Source organism: Giraffa tippelskirchi, chromosome 2, assembly GCF_054371585.1.
Source record: "Giraffa tippelskirchi isolate mGirTip1 chromosome 2, T2T-mGirTip1v1.2.pri, whole genome shotgun sequence".
Lineage (NCBI taxonomy): Eukaryota > Metazoa > Chordata > Mammalia > Artiodactyla > Giraffidae > Giraffa > Giraffa tippelskirchi.
This window is the reverse complement of record NC_137276.1, coordinates 59,985,993-60,010,686: the sequence shown is the minus strand read 5'-3', so window position 1 is coordinate 60,010,686 and position 24,694 is coordinate 59,985,993. Positions and strand designations below refer to the sequence as shown.

Sequence of the window (24,694 nt, the reverse complement as noted above, 5' to 3'; positions counted from 1 at the left end):
CATTTCACAAATAAGAAATCACCAGAAGCATATGAGATGTTGGTCTGTTGGAATACACTAAGCTACTCGTGGGTGTATTTTCTGCTTACAGTTCAGAGAATTTGAAAATCACATCTGCTTTTCTCTCCCCACCCACCAAAAATTCAGAAAGCTATAGGGTTAACAATAATTTTTTCCTATACAGAAAATATAGGCCCACATAGATGAGAAATTACAAAACATGAGATGAGAGAATAGATCCCACGTAAAATATCTTACTGATATCTGCATGAGGCCTTGATAACTTCTCTTAAGCTACTATCATAGGTTCTGCACTGTCTGGGAATCCAGCTTGAGTGCTAACCTACAAACCTCGTTGGACCCCACTGTTATAGTTCTCAAGGCCCTTCACCTCCACCCTTCAAGCCAATTTAGATTTCAGTACAACGAGATGCTTTTGTACCTCATTTTGATGCTACAGCAGGCAAACATCATGACTTATCCTTAGCACATGCCTGTCTGTTCCTCTCACAAGATGGGAGAAGAATTCACGTTTATTCCAAGCATCACAGCCAAATACTCAGCTGGACTGGAGAGGTGTGATTCCCTGTGCCCACACCTTTCATTTTGAAAGTCATTTTTCCCCCATTTTTTTTTTTTTTCCTAGTGGAGAAATGGTTGCACTCTTACTTTAAAATATGGCTAGTGGTTTTGCCCTCTTTGAATGTTACCATCACCAGGAAGAGAGGTTTAAATCTCTCCAATGGGTCAAGTCCTGTTCTAAGACCTTTATGACTTGCCATCCAGTCTATTTGTCAAGCAGGGGGAACGTTATGATTGTGAGGAACAGGCACGGGGGAGATGAATGAGAGATCTCTTCAGCAGCAACTCCATTCCCGTGATCTTGGCTCACACTTCTAGCAACAGGTTCTGTTAGCATCCTAGCTAGTCAGCTGTTCAGGTCATCACCATGCAGCCCCAGCCCTGTTCGATGCGTCATTCCTGAGCTTAGCTTTTACAAAAAAAAGAAAAGAAAAAAAGAAAAAATTCCACTATAGCATTTGAATCAGAAGAATTTAGAAGGCACGGTATGATTGCCCAGACACCCCAAACAGCAGTTGTTGAAGTCAAGAAAGGGAAAACAGTCTTCGGTGGAAGACATGAAAATCAAGTTATTTTAAATGCATCCAGATCTGGTGCCCAACTCACAGACCACTTGCTTGTTTTTTCCTTCTCAGTTCTTTTACTGGAAATATTGACTTGTTATTTACACAGAGGAGGGAAACGAAGATGATTTTTTGTTTCGCTGTAGATAAATTGTTTTGAAAAAAAATTTTAATCAAATGCTGTAGCAGAAGAGAAGCCCATCAAACTCTGAAATGCTATGCTTCTCATTAGCAACAGTGCCTGGTTTTCGTTTTCATACTGCCATTTTGGGCTCATACACAGTAATAGACTCTGACACATTTATAGGGAAAAAAAGTTCTTATATGTATACTGTCTTTAAGGACAAGGGGAGGGAGGAGGGGGTGGAATAACTTTTGAAATGGTTTTGTCAGGGGTAAACCCATCATAATGGGTGATTGAAACCTCCTACTTGATAAGGGTTCAGGAGGAAACACAAACTTCAAATCAGTGCCTCTCGGGGACTGTTTGCAATTGTTACTGTTGGCTCTTCTGGAGACCATGCATTGTTCTAAAATTCATAGTGTTAGCATGCAGGAACAGGCTGAAACTGGTAATCAAAGCAGCAAAAAAAAAAAAACCTTTTGCTATAAGAAGATTAAATGTTAATTGTCAGCACTCACATTCCAAAGCAGCATATGCATAAGAAAGAAAACATGCTATTTCTTGTCATTCCTTCCCAGTCATCAGTTTTACAGTCACACCAAATCCAAAATAGAAATCTCAGGAGATAAACAAGCACCATCACACACACACAAATCAGCAAGAATGATAAATGAGAGGCTCAAAGACAAGACAGAAACAGTTAAAAATGATTGAGCCCCACATGCTGATAAACCTTTGTGAATTACAGCGTCTAGACCAAAGTGCCACCAACTAGGAGGTTGGCACTTTTGCTTTACTTCTGAAATAGTCCGTTTTCACTGATCCCCCATCAGGTGTCTTCACTTATATACTTCTGGTTCCACTTTCTTAAAAGGCAAGGCCCATTCTGACCTCCTTCTGGTGATTGTGATCCATCGGACTTGAAGGATGTTCTGTCCCAGCCAGGAAGAACCTTCCGCTGGGCCATGTTATGAGTCACAAAAGGCTCTTTAATTAAAAATGAACGAGGATGTGTCTCTCTGGTAGTAGCCGTTCCAGGAGAAGTAGATACTCTGTGTGTAAAATTATACTTTCAAGTCGTAAAATAAAATTATATCAAAATTAAGTCGTGGATCTCCAACATTAGAAAACACCGTCCCTCATTCTCCTCGACTCTTTCTTTGCTTCCTAATCCTTCGTTTTTGTTTTAGTGAATCAAGGCTGTTCAGAATTAACCGGTGTTTTTTATTTCCATGTCTCCATGATTGTTTCCTCTTTTAGAGCTGATGTAGGTTCGAAGGTTAATTTCAGATATCAGAGTGCCACTTAAAACTCCCAAGGTTAGGTTTCAAAGGGCAATTGTGAAAGTTTCAGTATTTATTTAAAACAGAAGTTAAGTTTCCTATCTACTCCCTGGCCACATAGAGTGCCCTCTCTCCTATGGTGTTTGCTGATTTTCTTTTTTTATCTGGTCACCTAATGCTCTCTTCCCCAATCTCTATCCTCAGAAAAGGGAGTTTTCCACAGGATCTCAATGGTAATGCTAAGTAGACCTGTGAGGACATCTAGTGGATCCGTGTGGAAGAGCAGCTAGTTAACAGACCACCCGAACAAGCTGGGTGAAGAGGCTGCGGGCCTCTAATTGAATCCTGCAGTGTCATTTCAATTCAATGGCTTCTCCCGATCCACAGAAGATTTTTAGAGGAGAGCTAGGATGAAAGTGAAAGAGGTACCAGGACATGGTCCTAGAGTGGTCAAAAGTGGCAGCTTGCATGGGCTATGCAGTCCTGGCGCATTGAGCAGGACCGCTTCAGCACCGGCTGGCTGGGTCTCCTTAGAGCCCTGTTATAGCGTCCTGAGACAGGGAACAGACAAGAGTGCGTCGCTGAGAGGTGTCCATGATGCAGCTACATGTCATTCCATTTCAGCGTTCTTGGAACTTTATGCTCAATTAATTGTCCCCATCGGCTGGCTTAACTCTGGGAAAGCAGAGAAATACAAGCCCCTGGAGATTCCGTTTTCTCTTTGGCCTACATCATAAGGTTCTTGTTCTTGGACTAATGCCACAGATTCAAAGAGGTTATGTGGTTGCCAAGAATTAGACCCTAGGTCTCACCTTTCTCCTCTAAGATCTCTGTCCTAGCAGTTTCACAATTTGAGAAAAAGCTTTTATGCGCTTTCCTTCACCAGGATGAAGAAGATATTCATCCAATACTTCCATTATGACTTCCTACTGCTATTTTTAGAGACAAAAGTATTTTCCTCATGGACATCATCAAAGCTGTTTACTCAAGTGTTGAAAACTGGAAGATTTCTCAGACATACTCTTGGACAACTTTTCTTACACATGCAAAGGTCTTGATCATGAGAAAGGAAACCTGTAGAGAAGGGGCTGCTGTAGATTAGCTTAGTTACTGCTCTTTCCTTGTGTCAAGCTGACAGTCAGTTGTCAAGTTCAGGTTCCCTGCTGGTTAGCCCTTCAGAGCCAAGCTTGGAATGGAAGAGGGAGTTGGACTCCATCCCGTTCTCACACCATCTGCCTCCTGGATCAGCAACCAAATTGTCAGCCAATTTCCAATTGTAGAATCTTAATTTCCAGGGTGGGCTGGAAGGGGCAGGAAAAGCAGTGCTGGATTGAAAGTCTCAGGTGGAGTTTTCCAACTGCTGGGAAAAAATATTTTAGGTTTCAAATGGAGCAATTTGAGGGAATATTGGAGTGGAAGAAAAAACAAACAAAAAAACCCTGCTCTTCAATTCAGATTGTAACTTCAAGTTTAAAATCAGTCCAGTGAAGGACGGATTATTTGCTGAAGGCTGAACTCTAGAGCTGCTCTTCGTATGCTTGGCAGCAACTAAAATTTTAAGGCAAAATATCCATGGAAGAAAAAGTCCACTGAGGTGTAAGACGGAGGCATTTGTTTGATGGGACAATGGGAATCCGAGAGCATTCTTTCAAGTCCTATAAAAGGGGAGTGATATCTTCACTTGGTGAAATTCCTCCAATTAGCTTTTGGAGGGAGGAGAAAGACCTTCCCAGGTGGTTTTCCAGGAATGGAAAGAAGGGAACAAAAATGCTGGTTAATGACAGCAACAGAGAGCACACTGAACTAGTAGGGTGATCTTGCCCTTCATGCTGTACTGTCGCTGGAGAAGACAGAAGAATTTGGCACGACAGTTGTTTGCTGACTGACACTAGATACAGTAGGCAGCTTGGCAGGAAGGAAAGCCATCCATGTCCTCAAGCCATTTTTCAAGATGTTCTGCAGATAAAGGGAGCCACGGAGCCAATTCTGGCAGAATTTTGCTCCAAATTGAAGGTCATTTTTGTTTTGTTGGTACATAGAGTGTTCCATGCCCTCAAACGACTAGCCCAAACCAGATGACCAACTTTCCTCTTCTTCTACAAAGGAGGAAGAGAGAACCAGGTGCAGAAACATCTCCTCCACATTCCAGGGCTGCTGTACTGAACTGGTCTATAGGTTGGGTCTCTTGTATACGAGTAAAGATGGATGCTTGTTGCTGGTGCCATGGAAAGCAGCACTGTTTTAAGACACACATGGAAACACTGGCCTAAAAGGTCCTCATCAATTGCCACATCTTGCTGGGAGAGATGGTCCAATTCCTTGAGTAACTTAGAGCTCAAAGACTTACATTTACTCATCCAGGCTTCTACACAGCTCATTAATACAACGGAACATACTCTTTGAGCCATCCCTTTCTGCCTTTAACAAGTAAGCAGATCTTGCAAGATGTCTAGGTGTATAGGAACTAGGTATGTCCTAGTGAGTATTGCTGAGGGAGAAATTTTATTTTAAAGCAAAGGTACTTCACAGACTATAGAAAATAATTACCACTGTGGAAATACTTGTCTCCAGTAAGGCAATTTAGGTACTTACAGTCCCAAAGTTGGGTGTCCAATTAATTCCCTCTCAAGCACTTACTCATGTAGAGAGGCACATATGGTGTAATAAATACACCACTCTATATCTCTTTGCTTATATATAAAAATGTACATTTTTACATATAGAATACCGGTACATATCATATATATATCACAACATGGGAGTATATATGTGGCATATGTGTTTCCTTCAGGATAGGAATTCAAGCTTAATAGCACAGGAGACCAAGTATAATTTCTCAAAGGCAAGCATGACAATGACCCCCAATTGATGAGGCATCTAGAGCTAGTGGTAATTACCTCAGCTGACTCAGTGTCCCCTCAAGGTCCCTGAGACAAGGCCTTCAAGAGAAACACTGTTGTCAAGGTCTTATTTTCAAGTGGAAAAATAAGACAACGCCAGAAGCTGGCAAGAGGTTGGCGGGGCGGGGGAGGGCATGGGGGGCAATGGAAGGGGTGTGGGGGTGGATGAACAGAGAGGGGTTCCCTGCTCGCAGGGTTCTCCAGCTCCAGGCTACTCTGCAGACCGAACTGGGGCATGATGTCACTGCTACATGCAACATGAATACCAAAAGAAAAAAGAAATTGCAACTGTACAGAAAATAAAAGAAGTATCTCTTCTAGAGAAAGACAGGGGAAACTGGACTCTGGGCTGCTGGGAACCCGTTTTACTCACAATATATCACTACCAGTGTGCAGTTAAAATAGAGTAGGGGCCGTATTCCAAGGCAGCAAAGAGAAAAAAAAATAAATCAAAAATATGTCAACGATTAGAAGTTAAAGAAAATTCCTTCAAAACACAGCAATTTAGAACATGACTTGTCCCCAAGGAGTCCACCTTTTGGCAAACTTTTAGAAGCTGGGGGAGAAAAAAGGAAATCATTAGACCGGATTTGTTACACAGAAAAAGAAAATGAGTAAATAGCAGATTCTGAGAACTTGCTCCTTGGCCAGACAGCTGAATTTGACTCTCTTCCTGGATGAAGAACTATGAAAAAATGGGAAAAAATGCAAAAGTTAAGCTATACTACCACAGAATTTCCAAAAACAGAGTGTCCACACTCAATATTTCTCCAGGTAGTATGACACAAGACGTTTAAAATTGAATGAAGGTGAATGGGGAGGTTGGGGATGGGGTGGGGAGATTTAGAAAGGGAAAAGCAAGGTTGGGAGGGGAGGGTTAGAAAACCATAAAAACCAGTGATGTCATCAGCTCTGCCCTCCCAGAGACATATCATTCCAGGATGAATTATTAATACCTGGCCTACCAGGTTTGGACAATGGAGCATGGGTCAGCTGCCCTCTCCAACTTAGGGTAACAGGCAATGTGTGTTCAAAGGCAGGAACCCACCCCGACTTGTATGCATTATTAAAACTTCTAGCCCCTTCTAACAAAAGTTTCTTTGCAATCCAAATCTATCTTCCCCAATTTCCTAATCTGCCTGGCATGTCCAGGGAAGTTCAAGTTTAATCATTCATTTTATTCTAACCACCCTGCACACATATACATCTACATCCCACCCTCTGTAACACAGGCTGCTATGGCCTTTTAATGAGGAAGAATGGTATGTAGACAGTTCTGATTGTTATCAAGCATTAGCCTCACAGCTGAAGCCCTCCATGAGGCCCAAAAGGGGAGAGGGGTGCAGAGAGAGGGAGGGAGGCCCTATCTCACTGCTTGGTTCTGCAGGGACAGTCCTTTTGTAGCAGTCTGTGCTGCCCTGTAGGATGGGAGATCATTCAATTCACTAGCTGCTGCTGCGGCTGCTGCTAAGTCGCTTCAGTCATGTCCGACTCTGTGCGACCCCATAGACGGCAGCCCACCAGGCTCTGCCATCCCTGGGATTCTCCAGGCAAGAATACTGGAGTGGGTTGCCATTTCCTTCTCCAGTGAATGAAAAGGAAAAGGGAAAAGTGAAAAGTGAAGTCACTCAGTCGTGTCCGACTCTTAGCAACCCCACAGACTGTAGCCTACCAGGCTCCCCGTCCATGGGATTTTCCAGGCAAGAGTACTGGAGTGGGGTGCCATTGCCTTCTCTGCAATTCACTAGCTAAGCCAATGTTAAAGGTAATGAGGAGAGTAGAGTTATTTCAAACAATTACGTCCCTCTCTCTCCAGGATGAAGCTAAAGTCAGCTGCGGCTTGCTTGCCTGGAATCAAGATGGAAAAATATCCTAGAGGCCAAACCCTCATTTCCAGGGACTTAAAAACCTGTCTGCTGGGTTCCACATCAGTGCCCAGTGAGGAACATGTCAGCATCCGAGCAGGAGTCAGAGACACTCGCTCATTCCCTGCCATTTCCATTCTCACCTCCCTAGAGCCTGTTCTCTGTCTAGTCACCAGGGAGATTCTTTAAAACAAGAATTGATGATATCATTAACTTGCTTAAACTCTTGCAATGGCTGTATTTATTATAGGACTAAAACCCAAGTTTCTTCCCATGGCCCCTGCCTGACCTCATCTCCTACCAACCTCTCCCCGACCCCACCAGCCTCATTGGCCTTCCTGCCTTTGCTCAAACACCACCAACTTATCCCTAACTCTGCCCATGCTGTTTACCTGGACTGGATCTCAGCTTCAGCATCATCTCCCAAAGAAGGCCTTCCAGACCTTTCCAGCTAAAGCAGCATCCATACAAGATCCCTCACACCCGCAGGCAGTCTCCTCTCTCTTCAGAGCACTTGTCTCTCTCTGAAGGTATTTAATTATTTCTATACTCACTGCTTATCTCCATTCACTAGAGTGAAGGCTCCAGGAGGGCAGGGACTGTCTTGTTCTCTGCTCCCTCCCTGGCACCAAGAATAGTGCCTTGCACAAAGAAGGCACTCAAACACATGTGAATGACCAACCAACAGGTGAGAGGAGCCTTGCCATTTCACTGATACCCCAGGTTCTTTGGCAAGTATCTGGTCAAGGGTATTGGCATCAATACTCTCCTGCATTCCCCAAACCCCTCCACTACAAGGGTTTTCTGACGAGGGGTCATCCTATGATACTTGTTCCTCTCTCATGTACTTCTGCCTTGGGATGTTGTGTTCCTTCTGATAGAAGTGATCCAGGTGATGCCTGGTCAGCTGAGCTGTGTTTCTATGTTTCCAACCAACCGAGCTGAGCTGAGTGGGTGCACTGCCCAGTGAGAAGGACCTTTTGAGTTATGGAGTCTGGGGGACTGGATGAGGAGTGAGTTTGCTCTGTGTCTTTACAGGATTTTAGATGTTATTCCTGGTAGGCTGCCAGAATTAGAGAATTCTTAGGCCCCAAGAAGTTAGAGGTATGGATATTCAGCATGGTGAGGTGTCAGAGATGGGTAAAGGAGACCCATGTGTTAGGTCAGTGGACCGAAGCTGCCCCAAGCTTGGGAACCAGTCCTAGAATATTTTTGAAGAAACTTCTCTAGACTAAGAGTGCTTCCCATGAGCATTTGCTCATGTGTGGGCTTGTGAAAAAGTATTTTGTGGGGTGATCTTTTATAATTGAGTTTACTCTTCAGATTCAAGATCACTCACCTTGCCCTTCTCTCTTACAAAAAAGACTAGGGAACAGCATCAACAGAGGTCTTCCAGTGAGCCTGGGCCCATCTGTCAGATCTGTGTGATCTCATCAATCTCATCCTCCCACTAAACCTGGAGCCTCACTTTCCTCTTTCTGTAAAATGGGATTAATAATACCCGATGCCAACTATGCAGGGTTATGCTGAAGATCAAAGATAATAATGATCATAAAGAGCTCTGGAAACATTAAAACCACCACGGGAAGGAAGGAATCACTATTGCTGTTTTCTCCAGGGTTGTGGATAACTTCTATTAGACAACACAATGTAATGACTGCAAGCTTCACTTGAGGTCCTAGTGCTTTAAGTCAAGAGTTCACCATCCACCATTCCTGATTTACCATATCCTCCTCAAGAAGTCCCACTGGCTGCTTTGTAAGGTGTTTGAGATGAGATAGGCCAGCAGCTGCCGAGCCCAACCTAACTCATCCCAAAGAGCAATGGTGTTTGAGGTCTGGTCACCAGGCAATGGCATACAAAGTCCACTGGTGATGACCAAATTCTTCCCTTGGGTCAGTCTGAGGGTATCACAACTGAAAACTCTGACCTCTGGTAACCAATCCAGCAAGGATCCCAAGTGGAAAGAGAGTCAGCTCCCAAATCCTCAGACTCAGTTGCCCTGCAGCCCTAGCACAGCCACCTTTACACTTGACAGCCCCTAGTCCACTGAAAATCACCATGCGAAAACACTCCCTCCCCCAGGGCCTCGGCTGCCCTCCATCTCAAACATAGATCACATTTACTGTGTTTGATGGACACAGCTACCTAGACGTCCCTTTAGAGTCAAGAAGTGGGGATTAGGCATGAGGTTCACACCGAGGTGTTGATGGTGGCGATTTTCCATCCTCTGCTCTGATCAAGTGAGGACAAGTATTTATTTCATGTCTCTTTAAACTGTGGGGTGAAACATCAACATATTCAAGAACCCTCTTGATGTTTAGTGTTTCTTTAAAGAGAAAAGGAGAAGGGAAATGAATTGGGGGAAAAGAGGAAGGAGAGAGGGAGGGAAGGGGGAAAGAAACACTACTTACGCCGTTTGCAGCCGCATTTTTTTATTCTTTTGGGATCCGTGATGTCATCATGACAGGCTTTGCAGTAAAAAAATGCCCTGGAGAGAGAGAATGGAAAAACTGACACGTTTCATAATCCACCCAAGTGAAATGAGGACCACATTTCCTCCACCATGGTGCCAAATTAATGAAACACGCCAGCACTAATTTCCTTTAATCTTCTGAAAGGTTTAGACATTCATAGACGGAAATGTTTTGTTGCAAGACCATTTACTTCAAACACAGGATTCTGCAATTTGAGTTAGTGCTTCTTTTCATAAACTTTTATTTGAAAAGGAGCTGGGAGAGGGTTTGCTGACGTGACACACCACATCTGCCCTCCCCTCTTTCATTTTGGAGAACAGCCCTCAGTGCCACACATCAGAACACTTGGGCAACCAGCTCTGGGCCCTTGGTGGGAGGTTAAATACATCCCTGACATCCTCGTGGTCTGATCAAATAGGTATTAAAAGGGCACAAGGATGACATTCCTCAGTCAAATAAAAAATATCAGCCTTGTCACTTTGAAAGCACATTCTCTTGTCAGCCAAGGTAAGCAAGGTTGAAGAAGAAGGGAAAGTCATGGGGGTCCTCTGTCAAATTCCTTCTGGGATTTCATAGCCTCTATTTACTCCCAAACAGGCCAGACCCACTCCCACACTCTCCGGACCTGAGAATACTGCATCAGTGAAGGTTTTCTTCTTATTAAGCAGCACAGTTCATTTGACCCCAGGGATGGGTTGGGCAGAGGGTGTTACAGGGCTGGGGTAGAGGACTAAACCTGGGTAGAAGGAAGGAGACCCACAGGCAGCAATCAACAAGAAAACCCCCTCATGTGACTCAAGTGTCAATATGTGATTACAAGGTGCATTGGCTGTGTTGGAGATATTCTAAATGAGACAAAGCAAGGTCACTGGAGCACTATTTAAAATGTACAGGGCCTGGAAAAACAGCACTGGGGGCCTGTGTCCTTTCAGTACTGGGGATGGGAGTGGGTACTGTGATAGTGATAAAATTCACTGGAACAACCTTCTGAATAAGGAGACTAACAAAATTTCTGGCTCACCACCTTCATCACTCTCAACATGCAACTCAATGCCAAGGATAAACATGGTCTTTCCTTGACCTAGGCAATAAAGAAATGAACACATTTCTTGACCATGTTATTCTCAGTTCCTTTTTGTTTTTCATAGGACTTCATTTATGGTTGGCACTGGCTGAAAACCAACTTTAAGACTTTGGGATCTGGAAGAGATTGTGTAGATCTTGCAGCCGAAGTCCCTGGGACTCGGTGTCCTCATCTGTAAATCGAGGAGGTTGTCATGACCTGCCCAAAGTCATTCTGTCTGGACCTTAGCCAACTCCAGGACTTCTAAAGTCAAGCCCAAAGCTCTTTCTACCTTAGCAGCTCAGCCACTGTTTAAAATGCCAGTTCTCAACCATCTTGCAAAAAACAAAAGGTAGCTGATTGCTTGCCTGAGTGATAGTATGGCTAAGAACCCAATCCGTGATGACTTGCCTTGAAAGGGGAAGGACAGGAAAGGAGGAAGCAATTTTTCTTTCACTTTCCTTGGACATTTTCTCCCCCATTTGATGTTTCTACACATAATAATAATTATAACAAAAATGCATTTATAGACCATAGATTATAGCCCAGGAGCAGTTTTAAGCATGTTATAAGCATTAACACATTAATATATTTGATTCTCAAACAATCCTTTGAAAGAGATATGATTATTATCTCTGAATTACAGATAAGGAAACTGAAGTATAGAGAGGTTAAGTGGCCTGCCCAAGGTCACAAAGAGAAGAGTAGCAGAGCCAGGATTTGAATTCACACAGTCTAGTGCCAGAGCCCAAGGTCTTAACACATCTCCACTAAACAGATAGTGAGACAATGATGGGTCTGAATAGATGACTAAAAAGGTAAAGTATGATGATTTCATGAATTAAGGCTGGATTCTGAAAATGAAATACACAAAGGGCCAGACATGTAAACTTAATGAGTGAAATGGGGGTGGAGGGGCCTGTGGTGACCTGGAGAGGCACCCCCCCCAAATGAAGTGGGCAGAGTGTCTAAGCTCCAGCTGATTCTTGCTAAGAGGTACTTCTCTGCACTTCCCCACCCATCTCTGCCTCCCATGCTCACCTGGCAAAGCCCTGCCCCTCCATACACCTGTACCCAAGCAGCTGAGCCTTGCTGGGGAAAGGAACACGTCTCTGTGCCAACTGATTTCACTTTAAATCCGTGGTTGTGGATGCCAGGGACCTTTTCACACTTCTTGGGATCCCCGCCTCGTACCTCCTCCTCCCATGTCAACTCTCTCTCCACTCCTCACCACTCCCTCTCCTCCTCACCCCACCTCTTCTCCAGTTGGTGACCTTGCCCCATGCATCATCAAGACCAGATCTGCATCTGCAAAGCTGACCTTCAGCTTCTCCTTGTCCTCAGGTTTCCTGTTGTGTTTGGCCAATGGGAGGGGCCGGCAGGAGACTGGAGGGTGAAAAGTGGTAGGATATGGTGGTGATGAGATTCCTTTACTGAAGGACCCAGCTCCTGCCAAGCAGTGTTCCCCACACTACAGCCTCTCTCTCCACATTCTGACAGCCCTCCTTTGAGTCTGCAGATCCAGGGCTGAGAGTGGCTCCCATCTGTTGTGAGCTCTGGGGTGCTTTGTCATCCCTTGCTAGTTTTCCTTAACTCTGTGCCCATAGCTTTATATGGTCCCTTCATAAAACTCTCCTCCCTTTTCCCATTTAAGCATGTCATTTGTTTCTTGCCAGGACCCTCACTGATACAGCAGCCACCCAAATGTACATCTCCAGGCCTCACTTTTTCTCAGAATGCCAGAATCTTAGGTCTCACTGGCTGTATGACATCTCCATGTGTATGTTTAGTGTGTATTGCCTACTTATTCTAGTCCAGATGGAATTCTTGATTTCCTACCACCCTGAACTTGCTCCTTCCCCAGTTTACCCTATCTCCGTAAGATGGAGCCATCATCCCCCCCGACAGTGTAAGCTCCAGATCTAGGCTCCATTCTTGATTCCTCTTTTTCCCCCTCACTTCTTATATCCTCACTTCTTATATGAACTTCTTAGTTCATCAGAGGGTCCTACAGACTCTGGAAAATGTATTCTGAATTGGTCCATTTCTCTCCACCTCTACTCACCAATGGGGCCCAAATTATCCTTTCCCACCTAAACTATGCAGCAGCCCCCAAGTCCATGGGCCTCCTCTCCCCCATCCCCACTACATCCCATTCTCTACCATGCAGATGGAAACACCTTTTAATACATTGTCTCCAGCTTAAGACCATCCATGATTCCATGTAATAACACGGCCTCTGGATAAAGTCCTATGGAAACCAGCCCCAGCCCTCTAACCTCATCTCACCCACTTTCTCCCCCTCAGTTCCCTAAACACGACAAAATTGTTACCACCGTGTCTCCTCTTCCCTTCTGATCCCTGTTCAATGGATTCTTTTTCATCACTTCCATCTCTGCTCAAATATCTCTCCCTCAGAGCAGCCATCACTTACCCGCAATCTAAATCAGTGATAGTTGCATTAATTCTTTGCATCATGAACAAACAAAACTGCAATTCTCTCCTCCCTAGAATGTGAGCCCATGAAAGCAGTGTCTCCTCCCCACTGTTCACCACTGCTTCCCTGGCACCTAGTACAGAGTGTTCTCAAAAGTGAGTGACCTGCAGATGTTTGATGAATGAAGGAGTAAGATAATGCTTGGAGGGTTTCACCCCTCTTTTCCTAAAGTGCTGCATCTGAAAGTTTCTCTGAGCTACAATCCACTAACTTCTTTCCAACACTTTTTTGCAACAGAGGGTGCAAACTCAATACTAGATCATCATAATCTACTTTTCCATTTTACAAAACTTGTTTAGTTTCCTGCAAATCTCCAATGTCCTTTCTGTGATTTTCAATCCCCTAACTGACAGCATTTGCTCTTGACACATCACACTCCACGGAAAATTACAGGCTGGTGTTGAGGCTGATTGTGTCAGCATGTATTTGTGAACACCATAAAGCACTGAAATGAGACATATTGTACTCCCTAATACAGGAGGTAATTTGTTTTTTGGACTGCCTGGTATTTGTCACATTCATTAGTGAGAGATGCAATAGGAAATAGAATTACACAAATAGGAGCTTCATGTTATATTTGCTATCTGGGAGGTACATGTGATCAATGGTGCACTGTGCTCCCAGACCCTTACGCATGGTGCTGAGGCACTGTTTCCAGCTTTTGTGTCTTGTGCCTGGACAAGGGATCAACCTTCTCTCCCAGAAGACCTAGAGGGGCTTCAGTCCCAGTTAGCCTCGCTTTCCTCTTGCAGGTGACCCCAGTTTGGGGGGTACTCTTGGAAAAGGTGAGGCTCTATGGACTGGATAAGGAGGTTTTCCTCTTTCACCTGAATAATGACAATCCTTTCCCAATTTGCCGAAGTAAATTTAAGTCATTAGATACCTCAGTCTCAAGGATTTTTTTCTTTAGCTTCTGCACCCCATTTTTTTTCCTGAGCTTTTTTTTTTTTTTTTTTCGGCTGCACCACAAGGTATATGGCCTCTTAGTTCCCCAACCTGGGATTGAACCCATGCCCCCTGCATTGGGAGCATGGAGTCTTAATCACTAGACCACCAGAGAAGTTCCCCTAAAAGCTTTTATAACTAGTAGGGCTAGTAGGGCTAGTTTTTAAGAGGGGATGAAGAGGAAGAAAATAAGTGTCAGTTGTCAAATCTCATAGGTCTGTGCTCAGCATGCAGGTTCACCTCTTAGCAAATAAGAATGTATTGCTGGAATGGGACTTACTGGTTTTAAACCCTGGCCTCATGACTCAGTAGCCATGTGGCTTTGGGTGAATTAATTAACTAATCTGTGCCTCAGTTTTCTCACATGTAAATGGCAGTAGCAATGCTCCCTGTCTCACAGTTTGTTGAGAGGTTTAAATGAGTTCATCAACATCTGGTACCTGGAACTTATAACACAGCTGGCGCACATGGAACTCTGCATACAAATTCGCTAGTGTTTCTAAGTGTGGTCAAAAATTTCCTTCGAAAAGGAAAGACCAGTTCCAACTGGGCTCTGCCACTTGCTTATATGCTGCATGGTCTTGTACAAATCATTTGTCTCAGTTTCACAGATGAGAAAACTGAAGCCTGGAGAGTTTCAGAAGACCAACCTCACCAGGTTATTTTGAGGACTAGCAACAAAGACTGTAGAATACCCAGCACCAGCCTGACTTTGAATAGGAGCTCACTGGATGAAGACAATGTTCTTACGCTCAGTCGCTAAGTCGTTTCTGACTTTGTGACCCCATGGACTGTAGATCGCCAGGCTCCTCTGTCCATGGGACTTTTTCAGGCAAGAATACTGGAGTGGGTTGCCATTTCCTCCTCCAGGAGATCTTCTCAATCCAGGGATCAAACCTGCGTCTCCTGCACTGGCAGGCAAATTCTTTACCATTGAGCCCCTGGGAAGCCCAGTGAAGACAATAGGCTTAACATAAAAATGACACACCTGAACAATTCATCATTTATTTAAGATATTTTATGTAACATTGTCCTTGAGCTGAGTGACCTTTCTGACCATCTGAGTCACATTTTTCTATTAGTAAATTTTTTCTAGTTCACAGGCTAGAATCAAATATAACAATCCTCCATGGTATTCTGCAGAAAGTCCTATGATTTCCCGGGCTGTTTAAACAGGTTTGAGAATATGAACAAAAGTGTCATGAAACATTGAGGCCAATGAAATCCTGGATTGTACCTACAGAGGCTTAAGAATTAAACCTGACAAAGTCAGCCACTTATCTAGAAAGGCCACCAATAGAAATATCACCAGTTTGGCATCTCATGTGAAATTAATCCAAACTTTTTTGAGACTGCATTTGACACTTAAAGTAGAAAATGGAGACTTCTCGAGTAAATCTGCCTGGATAATGTTAAGAGCACTAGATGAGGGGCCATTGTCCTACGTTGTCCTGGGTCATCAGGAATTAGGATGATCTTGAACAATCACTTAATCTCCCTGAGACTCACTTTCTTCACTTGGAAAATGCAAGACAGGGTATCTAGGGTCTCTTAGGTCTAAAATGTTATTATTCAAAGGTATGGAACTGATTGTGTTATGAGGAGTCCATGGAAGCATGTCAAAGCACAATCTCTTTTTCCTAAGGTTCAGCACCATTTGATGGAAACAGACATCTTAAGCAGTTCTGGGGTTAGGGCCCAGCACACATTAAAAGCATATCTCAGTGAATGGAGATATGTACAGCTCAGCCAAAAAGGAAGGCAAGTGAAAATAAACTCTTACCTTTTAACTTCTTTGGCGTCACTTGCGATGAAAAATCCTAAAGTACCTTCTTGGATCTTAAGATGGTTTCCAGGATTAATTAATATACTGCTCAGTGAAACAAAAACAAACAAAGAAGACATAGTTATGAGGTCATGTTCTGAAGAAAACCTTAAAGGCTACACCATATTGTTAACTTTATAGGGGGCCCACTAGTCTAATGCTTTCCCCAAAGATTTTGTCTAAAGCCTGATCTCCATGGCCCTACACATTTAATTGGATGATGCCATCATAAAGTTCTGCTGCCAGGTTCCCAGGCTGGCATACTCCCAGTTGCAGATATCAAAGCAAATCCAGATTTTAGGGCTGAGTTTGTACAGTGGAATTGCCATGGGCTTCTGGTTTGAGGCAAAGTTCCTAATCATGTATTGTTTTGGAAATTACTGTTGACGGTCAGGTTGAGTGTTATTGGTCTAACAGAGCTATGGCTACACTGATTTTCCATTAGATGGCAGAGTATTAATGGGACCCCTATATGCATATAGAAACATACATGTATACACACCACATATTACTGCAGGGAATGGTACGGGATGCCTGTAACCAATGTAGAAGCAAACAGAATATCTGCATACTGTTGATACGGACCTGGAAGGGGATTCCATGTGCAGCCTAGGTAGAAAGAATTGCATCTACCCTAACAATGAGAAAAAAAAAATGCCAGCAGTTGAAAATACTTAATGATTCCAGTCTGCTGTTTACAAAAATGTATGGGAGTGTTTGAATAACGTATGTGTCTAGTATATCCTGATTGGGGCCAACTTGTAATTAGAAAAAACAAATGCAAATTATCCCTTAAAAAAACTTACCCCATGGGGGAATTATAAACCTAAATATACATTTTCCTATTTCAAAGTGGTATAAATAGATTAGCTGACCAAGCTGTGTTTGGACTGACAGAAGAGATAAATGTTTCCTAATCCAATAAATGGATGAAAAAAACAAACTTAACTGTCTTCAGATCAAAAGCAGAGTACAGACTATTTTACACAGAGACAGAGATGAGGCTTTGAGCTTAAGGGACACAGAACTGAGGCAGTGTAAATGCAGCACTAGATACCACAGAGTTATTTTTTGATCTGAAAAGTTGGTGTTTATGGTAATAGATGTCTGGAATCAGGCTAAAGGAACTCCTCAACTGTCTAAAACAATCAAAATGGAGGATGGCATTGAAGGCGTCATCTTTTACTGCTGGTAAAACCATTCCAGAAAAGTGCTGTGGCCGGCACAGCGATGCATCTGTAGCAAGACAGGAAAGACCCAGGTGACCTTTTGCTCTTGTTGGAGAACCCAGAGCAGATCATTATTGCAAAATGTTTGCAGTTACAGAAGCATCGATTATTACCAATAACAAGACCTGACAGGAGGAAACCGATACTGTGAGATCGCTGTGATTAACACTATATGATAGCAAGTGTCTATGAAGATTTGAGTGTTCTGCCCTAGAACCATAGGCAACAGTGAGATTCCTCAGCAGTCAGGAAGCCGCAGGTCACACTAAAGCGCAGTTTGCAAGGGGCAGGAGCTCCGTACAGGTACCTCCTGAACAACCCCTGCAACCACTCTTCGTCTTGGTTTAGCAGCCCTCTAACTTTTCACCATTACAGAGGAAGAGGGTCAGAGCTTATCATAGTTTTGATGGGTCCCTGTTTCAAAGTCAATTAAATGGGATGTTTTAGAAAAGCAGAAGGCTGGATTTTGCACATTTTCTTATCCTCATGACTGTGCTGTATGGCAGTTCTTCCGTGCCCTAGTTCTGCAATAAGAAGTTGGGTCCAAATTCCAACCCCACCATTCCGTTACTGTCTGACTTTGGGCAAGTTACTAATCCTCCCTAGAACTCAACTTCCTCACATACAAGATGAAGATAAGCATAGTCTTTTTTTTTTAAATTTTTTTCAAAGGATTAAGGGAGATGATGCATAGAAAGCTAATGTATATTAGTTTTTTTTAATTTATTATTGCAAAAAAAGCCAAAAGTGTATTTCATTTTAAATGAAATCATCACTTTAGCTGGCCCCATAGAATAGAACATAGAACTTCATACCAAAATACCTTGACCATAATTAGATGAAGTTATTACAGGGAGAACTGTACACTCCAGAAAAATATACAGGAATATACATGAAAATTCTGAGTCCTTCTGGAGTTTGAAGGAAATAATTCCTTGAAGTTGAATAAGCCTACATTTTGATGTGTATTCATATAAGGATGTAAAAGAAGCTTCTGAGTGAAAAAGAAATCCTATCGTAGTTTTAACAATGCAATTCAAAAGGGGAAATTTGACATGCATCAATGTCTGGGTGACATATAGGAGCAAAACAAGCCTCACACAAAACCCTGTTTCATTTTTTTTTTTTTTTTTGCATCATATGCTTCATTAATTGCACTCCAGTGATCAAGCCCATTGTGTCATGGTTCCTATCAATGGAAAGTTTCTTTTCATTTCCTTTGTTCTTTAGCAACAGTGAATAAGAATTGGCGTACAGTGAGGATTCGGGACTGTCATTCTGGAGACAGCAGGTTGAGATAATTTATTACAGCCTTCAAGCTTGCTTTAGTCAAGTCAGTGTGGCGGAGAGGAAAGATTTTGGGCACTGATATAAGGCACATTAGTGTTCAAATCTCAGTTTCGATGCCTGTGTTGGTTAAGGGAACAGGTGTGTGTGTCGGACAGCCAAGCTCGGGTCCTAGCCTTGGGCATGGACCTGCTGATAAACCTCACTCTCCTCATCTGTAAAATGGGGGGAATAATCACTAGCTTACAGTGTCACAAAGAGAATTAAAGTACATACCACACATACTATCTCCTGAGTGAGGGGTCACAAAGCAGGCCCTTAATACATGGTCACTATTAATAGTAAGCAAGGTAATGACAATAACTAACAAGAGGTAGATAATCTCTCAGAGCATCACTGCTCTTCGTTTGATCTTTGGTGCTAATAAACTACCTAGGAGGCATCCTACTGGCACTGGAAGACCTCTGTACTGACTGAGATATCCAAAGCACTTTTATCTCCATGCCATATCTAGAGATGGGCTCATCTGAACTGGCTTTTGGCTGCACAGTGGAGTATCTCCCTGTTCTTTAAACCTTATGGCTGATTGTGTAAGGCACCGTAAGCACCTCCAAGGGCATCACTGACCGTGTGATTCTAGGATGCCCTCTTGTTCTCTTTTGGACAGAAGGGGAGGCTTCACATCATCTCTGTGTGAGATGCGAGGCTGCATCATTTCAGTATCCTGCTCAGGCTAAGGCAGCCTTCTGGGTGGGAATCAAAAGACTGAGCTCAGCTCTTGAGAATAATGAAGGAAAGAAATCTAGATACATAAAGAAGTGTGTTGTGCTGGATTCCATTCATAGACTTAAGTTTTTGGGAAAGAAGCACGTGCCCCTGATTTCAGGGGGCCATTGCATATAATACTTCCTATGTAAGGGTACAAAGTTTCATAGTCTCTTTAAGGAAATCTATTACTCTTTTTGATATTTTAGACAGTGAGTCTTCTATTCACATTCCAAATCTAGAAAGTTTAAATCCATTAAATCTTCCTCTCTTTGAAACTATAAAAAGATAAGGATCCTAGACAGAAGTAAATTTTTTTCCTGCCAAATGCTTGCTTCCCTTAGAATATGCTATTGACCTTCTAATGGGAATATGTAAATCTTTCCAAAGATCTTTGATCTCAAAAGATGTTAAGTTTGTTTGGCTCTTATGGCTGCCAAAAGTCTCCCTCCCTGTGTTTCACTTTGAATCAGGCTTTTGCTCCAATTTTGTCTAATTCATTAGCTTATCAGAGATAAACTTCAAGATGTGTCATGTGAAGAATCAAGGAAATCTCTAAGAAAAAAAAGCCTATATATCAATTAGCAGAATTCCAATAGGGACATCTTCTTGGCAGGGGTGGACTTTTTCTTAATTCAAGGAACTATAAATGATCCTCTTTTTTTTCTATGACCTTGTTAATTTTAACTGAAAACATTCAGTAACAGCTGGAGGCAAAGGGCTGGTGTGATCCCTTCCCCAAGGATTCTTGCTCTCTCTCTCTTTTTCCTAGCTTTGTATCTAGACTTATTTTTTGGTTCCTTATGCACTCTATGGAGCAAATATTTATTTTCTGTAGGGAAACCATAATTAAGTAAAAGACTGAAAACCATAATCCTATTTTATTTACTTTTATAAGCAAGTTTCTCATAGTAATCAGCTTAAAGCCCTGCCTGCAACAGGCACATTTCTACTCTCTTGAATGAATGAAAACCATAAGCAGGGGCCTCGTTACAGAAGTGTCTCTTTCCTTCTCTAATAAAGAGAAAGGTAGTCACAGATGTTCTTCCAAAGACCAAGCTGCAATTCTCGCCAGTTGGGCCTATCAAAGGAATGACCACACTCCTGGGGATTTGGGGCTTGATAGCAAAATGATTTGTTCCCTTTCTCTACCATTTACACATAACAACTGGGAAGCATCTAGTTCTCCCTTCTTCAATCATCATAATCTTTACTTGGTCGCTGTTTTTGGAGACAACCAAGGATTAGTCATTCAACTGAAATGAATTCTTTTAAAGCAAACTTTTTATCCATTATGGATAAATATGATGGGTGTGTATTTCTCTCCTCCCTCCCCTCAGTTTTGATAGGTGTAGCGTACCATTCCCTGAGCAATTACCAAAATATCACTCACGTGAGAAAACAGTTTGTACCTGATAACATGGTAATTATATCTGTGTCTAGCAAGCTAATGGGACTTCATGAACTAGAGCAAAAAGATAAGAACCATCTAGCACTTTAGTTCACGCTGTGTCCAGATGAATCATGCCACTGGGGAGTGGTCTTTCTAACCACACAAGTTCACAGAGATTGCTATTGGGTGGGACTTTGTTTGACCAGTGGTTGCCCTGCAGTTTATGGGCTATGTTCAGGCACAGCCTAAAGAAACCCCAAATCACAAATCTTATTGCCTTTCTGGAACTTTTCATTTCTTCTTGGGTTTAAAATATATTCTGCTAGAGTCCCAAACAACTAGACACATGCACTTTTTCTATAAAATATATGTAAGGGCATGGCGTGTATTCCATGCTTCAGTATGTTTGGCCCAATTCACTTACACAGAGACAGCATAATAAAGATTGCTCCCAGTTGATCACACTCAAATGACCACCGCTGTGGTCTGCCAATGACAGGGGCAAGGACTTGTTTAGCCTGAATCCACCTCATTAATTTTAGAAATGTCATTTTAAAATCTATTTGGCACATAAGGAAAACAGTAGCCATATGGGATGGGAAAGAGAGTTCGTTTGGGAAGGACCATGCTGGATATTTGGTTCTGGGAGCAAACCATGTCACTTTCTGATACACTTCAGGACAAGTCATGCCTATATCACAACATGCCTCACCACAAGATAAAAGGGCTCAAAGGCCAAAAGCCAACAGCAGAGGTGCAACCACTGTGGACCTTTGAAGATGCAAAGTGTTGCAGTAACTTCTTGCAGTTGGATCATATCAATAATACCAAACTGACAGGAAGCCACCTTCACTCAAGAAAATCACAGAAGAATCTGATTTTGGAAAGAGCTTCAGATAGATAGATACACACACACACAATTACAAACAAAAACACATGACAGTGATTACAACCACAGAACAAAACAACTCTAGAGAAGATGAACAAGGAGGCATCTCAATAGTATGTTTTCAACAATACTGTCTTTGAGAAAACAACACTGCAAATATTAACCCAAAAAGTTGGGGGGAAAAAAGTCTATCAATGAGGATTTGGTCATGCTTCATGCAACATAAAACAGCAGCAAATCAGGGTGAGGTCACATGGTGAAAATTGAGATACTTCATATTAAGAAATATGCCCAAACACACTGAGAAGAAAGAGAAACACGAGTTCATATCAATAAACAGTACTCATTCAGTAAATCAAATGTGATGACCTGGCAATTGAGTAGCACCATTCTAAGTCTGTACTGAGTACTGGCCCAGGGAGAAAGTACGTCAAATGTTATCATCAAAATTAGCATAAAGAAAGAGAGTTAAGTGTAAGGGCTTGGTCTCTGTTTTGTGGATAAAAGGACACAAATCTGTCTCTACAAACTGGAAACCGGACACAGGGCAGAGGAGGTCACTGGGAATGTGGATGTGGTATGCAGACAAATGGCACCAAAACACATCAGGACAGGACAGAAACAGACACCAAGGGCTGGAAAGAAGCGTTCTCCTTTGTCAGCTCTACTAGCATTTGTTCCCATTGCTGGTGCCATGACTGAAAACAAGATCGGGCCTTTGTTTTGTTTCCTGCAAAGAAGTTAGTGCATGATCCAAAAGAATCAACAAATCAAACAAGAAAAGCAATATGCTACTTTCAGTTTTTATGGACTCTGGTTGGAGAGAGGTTTGTATATAAAAACACATATATACACACATATATATATATGTATATACAGGGCTAGACAAGGGAATGAGATTATATATACATATACACATATATATAATCTCTATCTTCCTGAATTCTTGGCAAAGGGTTAGTCCTGTGGTTAGACGTGAAGACGGAGGGTGGAAGTTGGGAGGAAAGTTAACGAAGAGAGCATACCGCTTTCGGCTTCTGCAAAACGACAAGAAAAGAATTGAAAATCAAACAATTGGATAATCAATTGACTGACACCAGAAGGAAAGAAGGAATAAAACCTTTGTTTCAAGTTATTTGAAGGATGCATGTGAAAACAAGGTTTTCTGGCAAAGCATGGGAACAGTATCATGGGGGTGAAACAGCAACAAAGGAGGCAGTTCACACAGGTCAGAGGCACGGGGTAGGGGTGGAAAAGAGAAGTGGGGGGGGGGTCCTCTGAATTTTAACACCCAGTCACTTAGGAAATGGGAGAGGAAGGCAAATGGGACATTTTTAAATGAAGAACAAAATCAAAATGATTATCTCAGGAAGGGTCAGAAGCTCAGTTCTTTTTAACACGGATATTGTGTTTGAGTCCTGTGTTTTCTTGGAGGCATGATCCACATTCCCTCCAACACACCTTTTTCCACAAGAACCAATGTGCTTCCACACTGAGACCAAGCCACGTTTGAGAATTAAAGCTGGCACAGAAAGCTAAATCCAAGTCTTATCGGTTCTTTTCTCCCTCTTCTGAAAAAGGAAATTCCAAAAGCTCTCTGTATGTACAAATATGGCTTTGTTGAAAACATCTCTGATTTGTGAATTAATTGGAGCATCTATCAAGTAAAAGACTGTGCCTTCAGGGAGAGCACTGAGTTATTTTTCTTAGAACGGTGACAGTGGATTCACTTCGAAACCGTTAACAGTCTTTGTCTCTCCCTCCTTTGTGACCAAAAAGTGGCAGGTGGGAGATGGCTGGTTAAGGTTCAGAGTGCAGTCTCCTGCCATGGAATTATTCCAGAATGGCTGAGAAACACTCTTCAGCATCACCCACATGATGACATTTTTTTCTTTAGAGATGCACAGAAGTGATAGAGAACATTAAATTATACCAAGACTTACTAACTTGGCAACATGAGAATATCATTTGCAGAAACCCAGGATACACATTTTCCCCTACTCAGGGGTTTATTGGGAACAACATGGGCAAGTAACAATCCCAGAAACATCCACTTTATCTGCTGAACAGCAAATAGCCAAGAACTCTCGGGTGTTTTGCAAATAATATTCTTCACTTTGCCAGCACAGAGAAGAAAAACGTTTATCTATATAACTAGTTGTCAACTGCTAAGACCATGGTCTACCATGTGGCCACCAAATCTACCATTTTGTCTTCCTTTTGGTTGATTTGGATATTCAAAATAGTTTAACATGTGATCAGATTGACTTTGTGAGCAATCTGATTTGGTGGTTAAGGTAACAGAGAACATTGGATTGACTGGCTTACAATCCAGTGTTTGATTTTGTTTGTTTGTTTGCTTGTGTTTGGGTCATAGAGACACGGGCTACATATTTGAAAGTCTGGCTTTATTGTGTCATTCACTCAGAAAATGGAAACTCCTTAAATGATGATAGCAGGAACCTTCTAGTCTTGCCCTGCACTCAGTTAATAAAGGCATATGTTGGAGGATATTTCCACCATTCCCTTGGACACCCACAGGTAAACTTTTTAACATGGATGTCAGTTCAAGGGACACAAGCATGAGCACTTCTAAGTAACCTCTCCTTCTTCTAAAGCTATTGGTAAGAACTGAGGAGCAAAAAGTCATCTCTCTTTTATCTGTAATGCATCCAGTACTCCAACAAAAATTCCTTGTTAATGGCAATGCTTCTTCCTTCCAGCACAAACTCATATATTGACTGGGGTGTTATCTATTTCGACCAGACCCGGTCCCTCATCAGTCTGATTTGCACATTATTAAGTACAAAATAAATAAATAAAGAGGGCTTCTGCCTCCAAGCCCTGTTCTCTGGGCTAATTTACATGCAGCTGATATTCTGCCACCTGGATTTCAGTTGCACCGGGAGAAACACATATGGTACACAATAGGCTGCTTGTAATTTGGCTCCAAGAGAGCTGTGATCTCCCATCACAGCTCTGCCCCACGCCTGCTTTGAAGGAGGCC

General features: G+C 42.5%; 1 protein-coding gene across 26 annotated transcripts in view; it reads right to left on the bottom strand.

The window, feature by feature from the left end:
• KCNMA1 (potassium calcium-activated channel subfamily M alpha 1) overlaps positions 1-24,694 on the bottom strand; it is a 762,573-nt gene that overhangs the window by 138,978 nt on the left and 598,901 nt on the right. For 9 of the 26 annotated variants that reach the window (XM_081573831.1, XM_081573841.1, XM_081573830.1 and 6 more), the window contains 2 exons: positions 16,083-16,169; positions 9,732-9,808 (listed from right to left, as the gene is read on the bottom strand). In XM_081573831.1, coding sequence (XP_081429957.1) covers positions 9,732-9,808; positions 16,083-16,169 — 164 coding nt within the window. Of the gene's footprint in view, positions 1-5,825; positions 5,835-9,731; positions 9,809-16,082; positions 16,170-22,712; positions 22,725-24,694 lie in introns of all 26 variants that reach the window. The other 17 variants (XM_081573835.1, XM_081573837.1, XM_081573844.1 and 14 more) reach the window with 3 other exon arrangements.